The sequence below is a fragment of the Mesoplodon bidens genome (genome assembly GCF_964165515.1).
Source record: "Mesoplodon bidens genome assembly, chromosome: 1".
Classification (NCBI taxonomy): domain Eukaryota; kingdom Metazoa; phylum Chordata; class Mammalia; order Artiodactyla; family Ziphiidae; genus Mesoplodon; species Mesoplodon bidens.
The window spans coordinates 77,472,658-77,487,305 of record NC_138176.1 but is presented as its reverse complement, the minus strand read 5'-3'; the positions used below and the strand labels follow the sequence as shown (position 1 = coordinate 77,487,305).

General features: G+C 34.8%; 1 protein-coding gene across 1 annotated transcript in view; it reads right to left on the bottom strand.

The window, feature by feature from the left end:
• Positions 1-1,170: 1,170 nt before the first annotated feature.
• Positions 1,171-14,648, bottom strand: part of ENPEP (glutamyl aminopeptidase) — a 111,601-nt gene continuing 98,123 nt past the window's right edge. Inside the window, exons 15-20 of the mRNA XM_081230479.1 lie at positions 13,523-13,596; positions 13,313-13,417; positions 13,054-13,224; positions 10,813-10,953; positions 2,916-2,994; positions 1,171-1,894 (exon numbers count right to left, since the gene is read on the bottom strand). Coding sequence (XP_081086605.1) covers positions 1,748-1,894; positions 2,916-2,994; positions 10,813-10,953; positions 13,054-13,224; positions 13,313-13,417; positions 13,523-13,596 — 717 coding nt within the window. The 3' untranslated portion in view covers positions 1,171-1,747. The remainder of the gene's footprint in view (positions 1,895-2,915; positions 2,995-10,812; positions 10,954-13,053; positions 13,225-13,312; positions 13,418-13,522; positions 13,597-14,648) is intronic.

Below are 14,648 nucleotides of genomic sequence, written 5' to 3'. Positions count from 1 at the left end.
TTCATTTACCATCCCCCTCAAATTTATATTTTTCTTTTAAGAATTTATTCCATAAAGCAGAAGGATAAACGATCCCACTTCCTTATTTGTCCACTTGATACAATACATAGACTTCAAGTGCTGGTTTTGATTGCGGTCAATTTGAAGTTAGGGTGTTAATCCCCATGAGGATAGTGGGACCTTTTTTTTTCCTGATGATTTATGATGTTAATGTGTTTTTTTTCTTCTGAAGTAATTTAAAATAATACTTTAAAAGTTTTAGTCTGAAAATTTCTTCTTTTTTTTGTCTCCCCCCCCCGCCCCCGCCCAGTCTACATTTGAATTTGACAGTTTAGCTATGTGGATTGAAAAGTGATAATTAAGAGACAGCGATAGGAAAGGTTACAAAATTTGAGAGTCCTTGATTAGGGCACATTTTTATGTAAAGTCAAAGCTAAGATTTTGATTGTTCCCATGTGCTTCAATTATCACCAAACCAATCTTAAATTATCTTATACTTCTGAAGGTTCCAAATAAATTTAGATTTCCAGATATAGCAGGTTGGAACATAGTAATTTACCATCTTTTCTGCCTATTGGACTTGTATTGTGGATCTGCTAGGCATCAAGTGCCATATTAAACATGTTCTTGCCAACAGCTTCTACAAAATTGATGTCTTTAATCAAGTCATGAATATAAATTTGATCAATGCTATTCTGTATGGATTAGGATCTAAGGATTTATGCATAAAAGTTATATATAAGAAGATATATCCTCACATATGCAGAGTCATGTTGGAGACATCCATGGATTTCCCCATTTTCACACTTAGATTGCTAGGTTAGGTCAAAGCTAAATTCTAATTCCATATAGTTTTATGGAATAATCAGCCTTCTCTCTTTCCTAATCTGTTTCCAGTTATTTAGCCCTTTTCCCCTAAAATCCATGGAGTAGAGTTAAGCACTATCTTCCCTTTAATTTCATAGCTTATTTGAAGGAGCTTTGTAGGGAATGGAGCAAGATGACAGAGTGCCAAGCATGAAAAAGATTGGGTTCTTGAATCTTATTTGCCTCCTGCTAAATTATTTGGGGGATGCTGCAGTCATTATTATTCAAGAGTAAAGTAACACTGGAAAACAATGTATTTTTTCAAGGTAATCATTCAGTTTTATTTTAAAAAGGAGAGGAGAGTTCTTTTTTGATTTTATGAGAACAAAGGCAACAGTCGGGCATTTCTTTGGCTAACTCATGCAATCCTAGAGTAAAATTTAAGCCCAGGTTACTTTGATAAGATTTAAAGGAGTAAAACATATGTGAATACAATGATATTAGATCTGTGTAATTCTGAATAATAAAATAAAGATTAAGATGATAATATTGGTCCCTCAAGTACTGGTATTTAAACTTTAAAAATCAATCAAGAGAGATTAAGTGGTTTTTCTTTGGTACTAAAAATGTAAAGCCAAGACCAAATTGTTCTATTTTCACGGATTTAAGATACAAAGAATGATATTTAAAGACATTAAAATGGCTATTAAATTCTCTTCAGTTTGTAAAGAATCTCCTATGAAGTACACTTAGAAGAAATCCCTGAGTACATTAACTACTATGTTAGTATCTTCATAAACAAAGAGGAACAATTTAAAGTACTTAGCAAAAGCAGTATCTATGTATAAGACTCCCTCCAGAGTGCTTGTAAATTAGGCCACCAAATATTTAACGGGAGAAACAATACAGTCACAAAATTAAAATATGATATTTGAACACATTAACCATTCACATCAAAAAACCAATCTCTTATGGTGTCTCTGTTTTGTTTTAGCCACTCGATATTGTTTTTCACTGTTTCCAGCACTTGCTCCCTAGGTTTTTCTCCTGCTCCAGCTTCTGGATATCTTTTGAAAAAGCTCTCCATCTATAAAAGAGAAGGAAATAATTAAGAAAGTAATTTTAAGCCCAATTATTCTTCAAGGATTTTCTTTACACTCTGGATTTATTTTCTTCTTCCCTGGATATTCAGTATCACTGAATAACATTGAGATACATTTTCTGGTGCATCATTTAGATTGAGCCCATCTCTCAGATTAGCAATCATTACCCATGGCTTTTGGACACCTGGCAGCATGTCACACAAAAAAGGCCCTGATGTATTGGGGAAGGAGAGCAGCACACTGGTGGCTGGCATGCTCTTTCTGCTTCTTCAGGTTTCTCAATTTTCTGCACATTCCCCAAGGTGTTCCCTGGAAAATCTGGTCTGTGGAATGATGGCTTTCATTCCAGGAGTCTGGAGTATTTTAATACACGTTCAGTTCATTTATTGAGGGCTCATCAAAAAATCTCTGTTAAACTTGGTACATTTTCCCTCTTCCCTCCAAAATCCTCCCCCAAACTCCACCATAGTAGTATTTGCTATTTATAAAAATAAGGATTATTTTGTTTCTTAATACAGAGGAATGTAACATTCCAATATCTAACACAGGTACTGAAAATTCATACAATCTCTATTTGTGCAACATTAATGAACATTCCCTACCCCCTTGGAATTGAGATATTTGAGATCTGAAAGATTTGGGCTTAGTTTTGAAATTCCAAAACTGTGAATTCAGAAAGGAATCAATTCTTGACCAGCTTATCCCAGGATTACATTTACCTGGAAAGGGGAGACATACTGTTCATGCTTTGATAAACAAAATGGTCTCATGGAGCCTTCTAATCCTCCTAAGGCCTCACGTTTCTCAACTTTTAAACTTTATTTCTTCCTTGGTTGTTTGAATTTTTTTCAGTTTAGAAAAAACTAGGTGTACATTTAATTATATATAAGAATTATTTGTTTTTTCTTGTCTTCTGGGATCTGAATAGAGAAAATATCACTTCTCCTAGAAAAAAAATTAATTCTGTTCCTTCCTTGACAAGTATAGAGGAATTTATCTTCATACCTGCCAGAGTTGTAGTTCAGTGTTGAAAGACTCTGCTATAGTGACAATCCGGCCAAGGTTTCTGTCATTGAGCGTATATCTGAAGAGAAATTTAGGGGAGGAAAAGGGTATATAAGTGCCCAGAACTTTAAATATTTTCTCTAAATGCAGACATATCCTTTTTATTTTGGGAGTTTTTTAAAAAGTAATTTTCAAAGTACAGAAAGTACAAAACACAGTAAGTAAACATATTTAATTTAAAAATCCATTTAGGAGAAATTCTCAGCAAATTCTACACTTCTTTTTGTAGACATATCCACACCACTTACTCAGAGATGGTAGACTGCTTGTTACATTCCCCATATCTGTTCTCCTTTATTCCTGCACACATGAGAACCACAGTCAGATGACATTTCTCAGCCTTCCTCATAGCTAGGTGCAGACAGGTGATCCAGTTCTCATCAGTGGAATATGAACAAAAGTGATATGTTCTGGGCTTCCCTGGTGGCACAGTGGTTAAGAATCCGCCTGCTAATGCAGGGGGCATGGGTTCCAGCCCTGGTCCGGGAAGATCCCACATGCTGTGGAGCAACTAAGTCCGTGCGCCACAACTACTGAGCCTGTGCTGTAGAGACCGCGAGCCACAACTACTGAAGCCTGTGTGCCTAGAGCCCGTGCTCCGTAACAAGAGAAGCCACCACAATGAGAAGCCCGCACACCACAACAAAGAGAAGCCCCTGCTTGCCACAACTGGAGAGAGCCCATGCACAACAACGAAGACCCAATGCAGCCAAAATAATAAATAAATAATTAATTTTTAAAAAAAAGAAGTGATATGTTCAACTTCCACCTCCTTGCTTAAGTAAAGGGAAATGGCTTGCCTTGGACTTTTTTATTTTTCCCCCTCCCCTTCTTCCAAACTTCAACCACACAGATAGAATAAGGTCAGACTACCCTAACAACTTGGAATGCTCACTTCAGGAGACCAATCTGAGTGAGAAATAATTATTTATGTCCTTTAAGCTGCTGCATTTCTGTGTTTCTGTTACAGCAGAATAGCTCTATCACCTTTATCCTAACTAATACTCTATGTGTCTTCCAGCAGGCACAGGAATTTGAATATAGGCTATTTACTCTGCTTTCAAAAAGCTTTATTAGCTGCTTGCATATTTGGGGTTATGATCTATATCAGCCTGCTAAGCAAAGACACTTGAAGCTGGGTGCAAAGATAGCACTTTAGAGATAATATTCTATTCCTATCTCTTTTGCATTTTCTCTCTTAAAGAGCAAGAATCAGAAATTTCCTTATAGACCAAATTACAAATCATTGTAATACAGGTAAAAATTTCATCCCAGTTAATCACAGTGTAAGAAAAATAATCACAAGAATTATGTATAAACCTTGAACTGTTGGAATGTTGGGGAAAGATAAAGGAAATATATCAATATATAAAGAGGTAAGCAAACATTAGGAGAAATCTTAACATTTAAAATTTATCACATAACAGAAGCAGAAATCGTGAAATAAAAAGTAATAAAGTTTGTCACATACACATTACAAAATTTTATACTAAAGAAAAACTGCCATAAAATTAAAAGTAAAAATTTATTATTTTGTTTTAAAAAGGGCAAATATTTTCACTATAAAAAGAACTCTTACAGATTGGCAATAGGGAGAAATATGCCAACATGAAATTAGCAAAGGAATGAATCAGCAGTTTTCAAAAGAAACATAAAGAGAAAATGTACTAATGGAAACAGATGAAATGTTCTAATAATTATCCACAATTTCAGTATACTAGGTCCAGTGTTCACTCTTATCACAGACACCGTTGAATTTAAATCCATTATGTCTTTCATCTTTCTTCCCTTAGAAATCTAAGGCAAGCAGTTTCCCTTTACTTAATGTCATCAGCCATTATCCAAAATGTAAGAATCTCAGTCATCTATGCTCAACACTGTCCTTATAATGTGTGTACCTCCTTGCCTCTGACTTAGCTGTCTAGAGCTGCCCAACCTCTCAAACCCGCCACCTGGCCCTCTGGAACTGCCCCTTTACAGGGAATACTACTTACTTGGAGAATGTTTATTTTCCCACATCCTCCATAGCACCAGGCCAGAAAGGGAATTGGTGTGGTCATGCTCCCCATTGTGGATTCCAAACCATTATTCCTCCACTCTCTCTTTAAGAACCTCTGTTCCTTCAGGTTCTTCCCCTTCATCTCATTTATGATACACTTTGGCACCTGGCTCCTATCATCCTTTCTACTTCAGGCCATGATTTCACGGTCCACATGGATGAAGATATAACAGCTTAGCACCTTAGTTTCTTGACCTCCTCATTTTCAATGGTATTTTCTCCACTCTACTCCAGCCACCAATTCCCATCATCATACCTTGTGATTATCCATAAGTACTCTGACTCTAAAATTATTAATTTATTCATGCTCCATGACATAATTTACCATTCACTTTCCACTATGACCATTCTTTGACTTTATCTGGATTTCTGACCCATTGACCATCCCTACCCCTGTTTTCTTCTGGATCATCAACACTTCCTTTGCTTTCACTTGTTTCCTTATGTAGTTTAGATTCCATGGTCTACCATTTTCAGTAACATTTTTGCCTAAGCCCTAAGCTGTCTTATATTTCAGTAATTTGAGTCTGGCAAAACTCCAGCTTCGGGTGAAATTAACTGCTCATATCCTTTGTTTGTACCACGTGGACACATTCTGTCAAGGGAGGTCACCCAACTTTCCCCATATTGTTTCACTATAAATTCATGGCTGTCAATCTTAAATGGGCCCTTCACATTGACAGTCCTTCATTATCCTGGTCAACTCATTCTCTTCCTCTTTGAATTGCCTTTTGCAAATGTTTTCACTCTCTTAAAACCTCCAAACACTCTCCCTCTTCCCTTCCTCCTCAGATGATCTTGTCTTCTAATTCACAGAGAAAATACATAGTAACCTCTACATCTTTTAGCTTACAAACATATAAATATACCTGTTTTCCTTCTATCATCCATGCTTTGGTTCCTATTTCTCCCTCACTTTCTCAAAAACATGAATTTTTAAAAAAATCTTTTCCTGTCTTACATATTAAATCTCTCACTCGTCACTGGATCTGTCTCATCAGCTTTTAAGTATATTAAACATATTAAAATATCTTCCATATAAAAAAAGGGAAAATCCTCTCCCTTGATCTGGCATCGCTCTCTTAATGTCTTCTCTCACCTCCCCATTCATAGTCAAACTTTTCAAGAGGCTTCTCTACATTTCTTGCCTCCATTGTCTTACTACTGGCTGATATATTGATTTGCTTCCATTTGAGTTTTGCCCCCACCACTCCACTGAAAGACTCTTTCTGAGTTACCAATAAGTTTAATGAGCATTTTTATTCTTTGATTTATTCAAACCTTAAGCAGCATTTGGCAAGGGACTCTAACTTCCTTGAAACAATCTCCGTTTTAACATCTCAAAGGAGACTCAAAAGGCAGATAGATATATATATAGATAGATAGATATATCTGAACTCATGGTTCTTCTGCAAACCTTTTCTGGAAATCTAGACATTTTATTCTAGTCACCTCACTTGCCTCCCATTTCTAATCTGCCAAATTCTAAATGTTCTTATCTTTTCAGCTTCACCATTATATCCATAGTACAGTCCCTCACTGTCTTTTGCTGGGACTACCCCAATAACTCTCTAATTGCTTTCCCCAAATTCGCTCTGGTCTGTGCTTTACTTTACCACCAGAGCTTTCTTTTCAGAGTAAAATTGATCATTTTACTTTCTTACTTAAAACCTGTAGTGACCTTATCATTGCTCTTAGAACAAAAGCCCAAATCTTAATGTGACCCTGAAAAACTTAGCCCTTATCTTTTCTCTTTTCTGATAGTAGCATGCAGCCAGGAAAGCTTTGCCTCCTGTTCATATCATTCACTCCTGTCCTTCCTTCAGAATTCAGCTCAATCATTACTCCCTTAGGAAACCCCTTAACCTTCAACTTCTCTTGACTTGGTCAGTTTCCCCATTACACTCTTTCAGTGAACCCTGAACCTCTTCTATTTGTAGTTATTACAGTTTTAACTGTACATGTATTTGTGTGATTCTTTACTTAATATTGATCTTCATTATTAGACTCTAAGCTCCATGAGAACAGAGAACCAGATCTGTTTCTCCTTGTATACTGTTGTATCTTGAGTACCAAGCACTGTGCCTAGCACATAGTAGATGTTCCACAATATTTACAGGATGAAAGAATTATAATTTAAAATGAGATATCAGTTCATGTACTCAATTAGCAAGAATATTTTTAAATGACAGCACTGAGTATTGGCAAGGGTTGGAAAAATAGGCAAAGTTAATAGTAAATTTTGTTGTGGATGACAGTTTTGCAGCATTCATCAGAAACTCTAAAAATGAACACGTCCTTTAACACAGCAATATTACTTCTACTATTATTTGTATCCTAAGGAAATTCTCAAGGATGTTCAAAGAGAACAGAGGTTCAGTTTCAAAGATGTCCATCAATACATCATTTATACAGTGGAAAATTTGGAACAATTTTATTATCCAACAGATGGAGATTGGCTAAGTAAACTAAGATGTAGATCTACACATTGAAATATGACTGAGAATTTAAAATAACATCGAAGAAGCATACTTAAAGACATGAAAAGATATCCACAATATAGGATAATATAAGAAGAAGCAGGTTATAAAACCATATGTCTAATATAATTCCATTTCTGTAAATAAATGAACAACCATAGAAAAATGACTCAAGGAAAAACAGCAGTGTGACAACAGAGGTTATTTTTAGGTGGTGGGATTATGGGTGATTTTTGTATCCTTATTTTTGCTTATCTGCATTTTGTGCAAAACAATACACACCTATTTTGTAATAAGAAAACTGAGATTTTAAAAAAGGAAATCACACTAAGTTCCTGTAATGATATTTTACAGATTCAAAGAAAGTCTGTTATTATAGGTAAGAAAACAGTTTTTCCAGTGACTTTCTATAATTTCTATAATATTCCTCTTCTGTTTTGTTCTTTGTGACTAAAAATTGAAGAATATATTTAGAAATTAGCAATGAATAGATTGAATAAAAACTGCAGCTACCTGTATATATATCAGAAATATAAAAACAAAATATATTCATTCCAAGAAACCATCATATGAAGTGTACCATTTAAGGGGAAATATGCTGTATATTTATCATATTGATTACTTTTAAAATGAAAATAAGGATTTAATTATATCTTAAATATTTTGAAAAATAATTATGTAAAAATAATCTTCTTGGATTTAATATTTATGTAAGTACTGTTACGTTATCCAGAAGAAATGGTTTTGATGCACTTAAAACTTTTAGTTAAGTGCTTATTAAATTATCTTGTTTATGAGATACTGTTTAAATGACTTCAGTCATGTCCCATTGACTTAATTTTTCATTCATAGTCATAAATTAAAATCAAACTTTATCACACCACACTATATTGGCTTATTGAGTTCATTCAACTTCATAGTTTCATGTAAGAGTTTAGTGGAATAAACAAAAGCAAACAATAATTTCTGAAGTATCTTTGGAACTTTGTGGTTAAGTCTCAAACTGGAAAGGACATTAGTGGTGTGGCCATCAGCTGTCATAAAAATCACATAACAAAAGCTTTATAAAACAGCTTATTTATTTTAAGATGACAATAAATTGTTCAGAAACAAAGGAAATAAAACCACACATTCTGAAGTCTGGAAAACATTTAAGAGTTTGAAAATATTTGACTAACGCTTGGCTCATTTCTGTTTAATTTGTCTTATCCAATTTTAATGGGGAAGTTATATTTTTTTCAAACTAACCATAAGTAATATTGGGCTTTTTTGTATCTGCCATGTGGTTATTATATAATTTTATGTTTTAGGCTATTTGAAATGATACGTCATGAGAATTAGATCATTAGACTATGAAGAAATATTAAAAGCCTTGGGAGAGGGTTTTGGAACTAGCACTGCAAATAGTTCATCAATTTGTTTTTCCTGAAAATTTCAACATTAGGTCTAATAGATTTATTTTAAGGCCAACTGTTTATGACTTTATGGCAATGTAACACCTGTTCTTTTTCCTACTTCTTAATTCTTAAGAGGTATAACAATGAACTAATTTTTAAAAATGAAATATGCATTATTTGAAATAACTCGCATGACAGCAATTCAAATAAGCCTTGAGAAATATTCTGTTTAATAAACAATAAGGAAGTGCCCACTTTATTATGCAAAATAGAATATTATTTACTTATATTTTCACAATAATTTAATAGTAAGCATTGTTCTTCATCTACATAGGTTTCTTACAGCATGTACCCCCCCAAAAAGTTGCGTAGTCTTTTCGATTAAAACAAAATACACAGGACATGTCATTAGGCATATATCTTTCAAAATGGAAAGTACTACCTTGCATAATATGAACTATTACCTCCAGATAACATGTTCTCAATAGGTAGATTTATTAATTCTAAACCAAATAGTTTATTGAAACAATTATAAACAGATGAACAGAGCATCATATACACACCACACACACACACATACACAAGCATGCCAATCAATCTTCATAGAAATGGATGAGCAGTTACATTCAATAGTTGCAAGAATACAAAAGGCAAAAATTTATCACATGTAAGCAAAAGCAATGTAGGGTATCTTTGCTGAGAGCTAGAGATATAATTTGGATCTCAGAAGGATAAGAAATGTGAATGAACATAATGGCACACTGGTTAATTGTAGGGTAGAAAAGAGTATAGAAATAAAAAGTTATCTTTGCAGTTAGTATTTCTGATAAGGTGGTCATTATGCACTAGGCAGTGCTGAAGGGAAGACAGGAGAGATTAGGAGGAGATGACAGAGGCCATTTCTTGGTATGGGGATTACAGATGGTATAGTTCTTTGGTCAGTGTTTACATATTTGTTTGGGACATATAATCTATATTTTATACTCTGTCAAAGAAGTATCTTTTTAATGGAAATAAGCATTAAATTTAGAGGATCAAGACCAAGAGTAGCAACATTTCTTCCATATGAGGCTGAAGAAATAAGAAATTTAGGAAAGTATCTCTTTAGCTCATTTGCTCATCTCTTGTCCTTGCTACTTATTTTAAAACTGCTATTGCCCGGGAAATATAGTTTGCTTTTAAGAAGGGAGGAATTGGGAGATTGGGATTGACATATATACACTATTGATGCTATGTATAAAATAGACAACTAATGAGAACATACTGTATAGCACAGGGAACTCTACTTAATGTGCTGTGGTGACCTAAATGGGAAGGAAATCCAAAAAAAGAGGATATATGTATATGTATAGCTGATTCACTTTGCTGTACAGTAGAAACTAATACAACATTGTAAAACAACTATACTCCAATAAAAATTTTAAAAAAAGAAATTTTCAAAATACCCAAAGCTTAATTATCTGGTTAAGGGTGGCAAAAGTTATCCATATGAACTCAGTAGATGTAGGGCTCTAATGGGAACCCAGATCCAGGAATTATCATTTCGTTTTCATTAAAAATTAATTGAGAACTTAATATGTGCCTGACATTATGCTAGGTGCTAGCACAATAGGCAGAATTAACTTGTTTTAACTAAACTAAAAATAATGCTTAGTCATCTTTGCAGATTTCAAAATTCTGTTGATCAGTTGGAAACACTACTTTCCAGAAAAGGAATTATGCTTAAAATTAACTAGTATATTGCTTCCCTGGAAGGAAAATACCATGATCCTTACCTCTGATAATATGCCATTTCAGATATCGTATAGATGTCAGAGAAAGCACAGAAAAGAGAAAAAAGAAAGAACTTGTAGATGGTATCAGACAAAGAGAACAATAAACCATTAATCTGATCATCTCACCTGTTGACTAGATATTCCCAGTTGAGCTGTATCCAATTCCAGGCCATAGTCTTCCCATAGCTATTACGTGAGATGTATCGAATGACTGTAAACACATCCTGAGTTTTAATAAGATTTGAGTCCTTGAGCAAATCCAGATATCTAAGAGAAGCCAAACAGAAACACAATTCAAAATGAACTTTTAGTGTTCACCCTTAGCTAAATTCCAATAGAACATCTCTTTCATTCCAGTAATTCAATTCTTGAGTCACCAATTGACACAGTCAATTAAGTAAGATAAATGATAAAACAAAATTTAATATTTTCTAAAATATTTTTTTTAAAGAACAACCTATAATTTTGAGGACTAGTGTAGTGTAAACTTTAGGAACATTTAAATTATTTTGGAGGTACTAAAAACAACCACAATTTCAACTATTAATTTAAAAAATTAATTGTATTTAATAGAAGCACTTCATCCATTTTACCTGGTTATTCCATTATACTAAAAAAACCCCAAAAACCAGCAAATTAAAGGAAAGTAATTATTTTATACGGGATTACAGTTAAGTCTTATTTGCTCTTCCCTAGATTGTAAAAAACAACTTTCTAATGTAATTTGTATGGTTGGATTAGTTGGCTATAATTATGGTATAATGCAAATAAGTGCAAGATAAATTAAGTGACCAAATCAATAGATTTTTATTAAATTTATGCCATGGCTGTACCCAGAGGGAATATCTGAACATGCTCTGGTAAACTTCCAGGAACTGCACTGGTGTGGTGGGCTCCTGAATTTTGTACAATTTATCTCTTATCCTGTAGTTCACTAGAGTCTTAGTAAGGCATCTAAGTACTTGCTAATTTTCTCATCATATGCAATTAGCACAATGCCATCAAAGTAATGAATCAATATAATGTTTTGTGGAATGTCAAGATGATCAAGTTCTTGATAGACTATCTTAGGGCAGAGAGACGGAGAATTCACATATAACCCTAAGGTAAGATGGTGAAAGTGTATTGTTAGCCCTGCTAAGTAAAAGCAAACTGCTTCTGGTAGTCCTTACAGATTGGTTATCGCATTGTAATTTACTATTTATATTCTGCCTCTCCCAGGAACCTATAAGTTTCTCAAGGATAGATTTCATTCTTGTTCATTTTTATTCCTACAATCTATATACCTGTACATAGAAAGGACATCTTAAGTGTTGTTTAAATGAATGAAGTAAATAACTCAGAAACCATAACTAAGCAAAAAATAAAAAAGGCAGAAGCTAGTTGATTTGAGACATAAATGTGGAGTGGGAGAACATTCAGAGATGGGCTTCAAGCAGTCTTTGTACCTTCTCAGTGGAATGTAAATACCTTTTGGGTGTGTGTCTATGCATGTTGTGTCAGACACTCCTCTGCTGACAGAGACCAGTTTTGTTCTGGGCTTGGGTCAAGGTATCCTTGATCCTAGGGAAGGTAAACTACTACCCCATCCTCAGAGTATCATGATTGGCCCAAATCAGTCAAAGGAATTCAAGTTCATCCTAGTCAGCAAACGATCAAATGGTAGATCCAGAGTATAACCCAGAATGATCAAGGGCAACCTAGTTCTGGATTATGAGGGGAAGTGGAGATAACTGACCACTTATCATAAAAGACAGAGCCTTGTGAGGAGAAGCTCTTTTGCTCCTGTCCTTCTTCCATTGAATGTATTTGTGTGAAGGCAAAATGCTTGGAGCTCTGGAAGTCATAAGACATCCAACATGTAGAGGATGGCAGAAAAGAAAGAGAAAGAGCCTAGGTCTTAGATGAAAACGTTGAACCACTGTACACAACCGGAAACTCCCTACCGCCAGAATTTTTTTTTTTTCTTTTGCGGTATGCGGGCCTCTCACTGTTGTGGCCTCTCCCATTGCAGAGCACAGGCTCCGGACGTGCAGGCTCAGCGGCCATGGCTCACAGGCCTAGCCGCTCCGTGGCGTGTGGGATCTTCCCGGACTGGGGCACGAACCCGTGTCCCCTGCATCGGCAGGTGGACTCTCAATCACTGCGCCACCAGGGAAGCCCTCCTCTCCAGAATTTTTTATATGAGATTACATGTGTTTATTTTTTAAGCAACTCTTACAGGGATATTTTGTTTCTTGCCAGGAAAATAATTATTTAATAGATTTTCTTGGAAACATATCATCCATAATTAGCATTTTAAAGAGACTGTGACATATAAATTATCAAGTACCAATACACGTAATTTTTTCAAAAGTTCCAGCTTACCTTGACAAAAGAGTAACATTCTTCACTGATGCTAATCCATTCAATAGCTTTTCTTTTTCTTGAGCTAATGAAGTTTTCTGGTATTGCTGAAGAGTGTAGTTCCATGAAGTCTCATTGCCAGAGTTCTGCATTCCATACTGATATACCAGAAGCCTGAGATTTACAGGAAGGCTAGAAGAAGAAACAGTATTTCAGAGATTTTAATTCCTCATTTCTCAGTTTAAAGTCTTCCAGAAATGAAAACATGGTGAACAGTTACCTTACAGTCCCAGTTAGCCACTCCTGAAATAGCTGGGAAGCGTTGTTCAAGGCATCACTGTCTCCCACCTTGCATGCGAGCCCTAATACAGAGGCACGGAGTAATCTAAGAAAAGAAACACACAGAGCTGGGGCCTTGACCACTTTTCAACATGTCTTAACATACACAAATACTAAATGAATATTAATTTTTAAAAAAGTAAAAAATAACTTTGTGAGGTGGTCTCCAGTATCATTCCATCCCAGAGAATTTGCAATGGGCTTCACTTGATCTCGGAAGTATTTCTGAAATAAAAGCACCATGCAGAGTGAGTAATAATTTACTATTTAGCAACAGTCTCCCGTTTATTATAATCTACAATTCCATGTGGTAATCTTTTCCCCTACTAGCTCAGAGAACTTTGGGCCTGTCCTAGGAAAGGGATGTATTAAAGTTTTTATAACATTGTAATTTTACTTCAGTCCTGAACATAAGAACATCCTGGATCACTCTCTAATGTTTTATAGAACTTTGGGTAAGCCCCTTTTAACCTCCACTTCTTAGTTAACATGTGTAATAAATAGAATAACACCTGACATACTTACTGCACTAAGGAAGATTGCTCAAGTATCGATGAAATGATAACTAATATTTGTATATTGCCTTAGGATTTAAAAATGGCATTTATATTATATGATTCTCACTATTCCATTACCATAGGCAGCCAATTGCTGACATTCCTATTGTGCAAAGGAAACAAAGACTCACAAATATGAAAGCATTTGTCCAAGTTCTTTCATAAAGAAAGTGGAAGAGCTAGAGATTGGAATCCAGAATTTGTTTAAAATTACAAGTGTCCTGCGAAAGTGCTTCAGAAATCACAAAGCCAAGAAAAGCATTTAGAATGACTATCTTATAGTGAAATCTCAATGTGGAAATAATAGCAGTAAGAATAAGGAAAAATGATGTCATATTTTGATGAGAATAGATTCATGTTAACATAGATAAATCCATTAAAAATAGGAGCTAGTTTGTATCTATGGTTTGAAATGTTGTTTATTTTTTATTTTTTTAAATTTTTAAATTTTTTTGCGGTACATGGGCCTCCGCGGCATGTGGGATCTTCCCGGACTGGGGCATGAACCCATGTCCTCTGCATCGGCAGGCAGACTCTCAACCACTGTGCCACAAGGGAAGCCCAAAATGTTGTTTATTTTAAATAAAATATTAACTATTGTATTGCTTCTAACACTAAAATACACCTTTAAGTGGTATACTGAACCAGAAATACTGATACATTTCAAGTTGAATAAACAAATAACATCTCTTTGATTTGATTAGTCAAGTCATTATAATT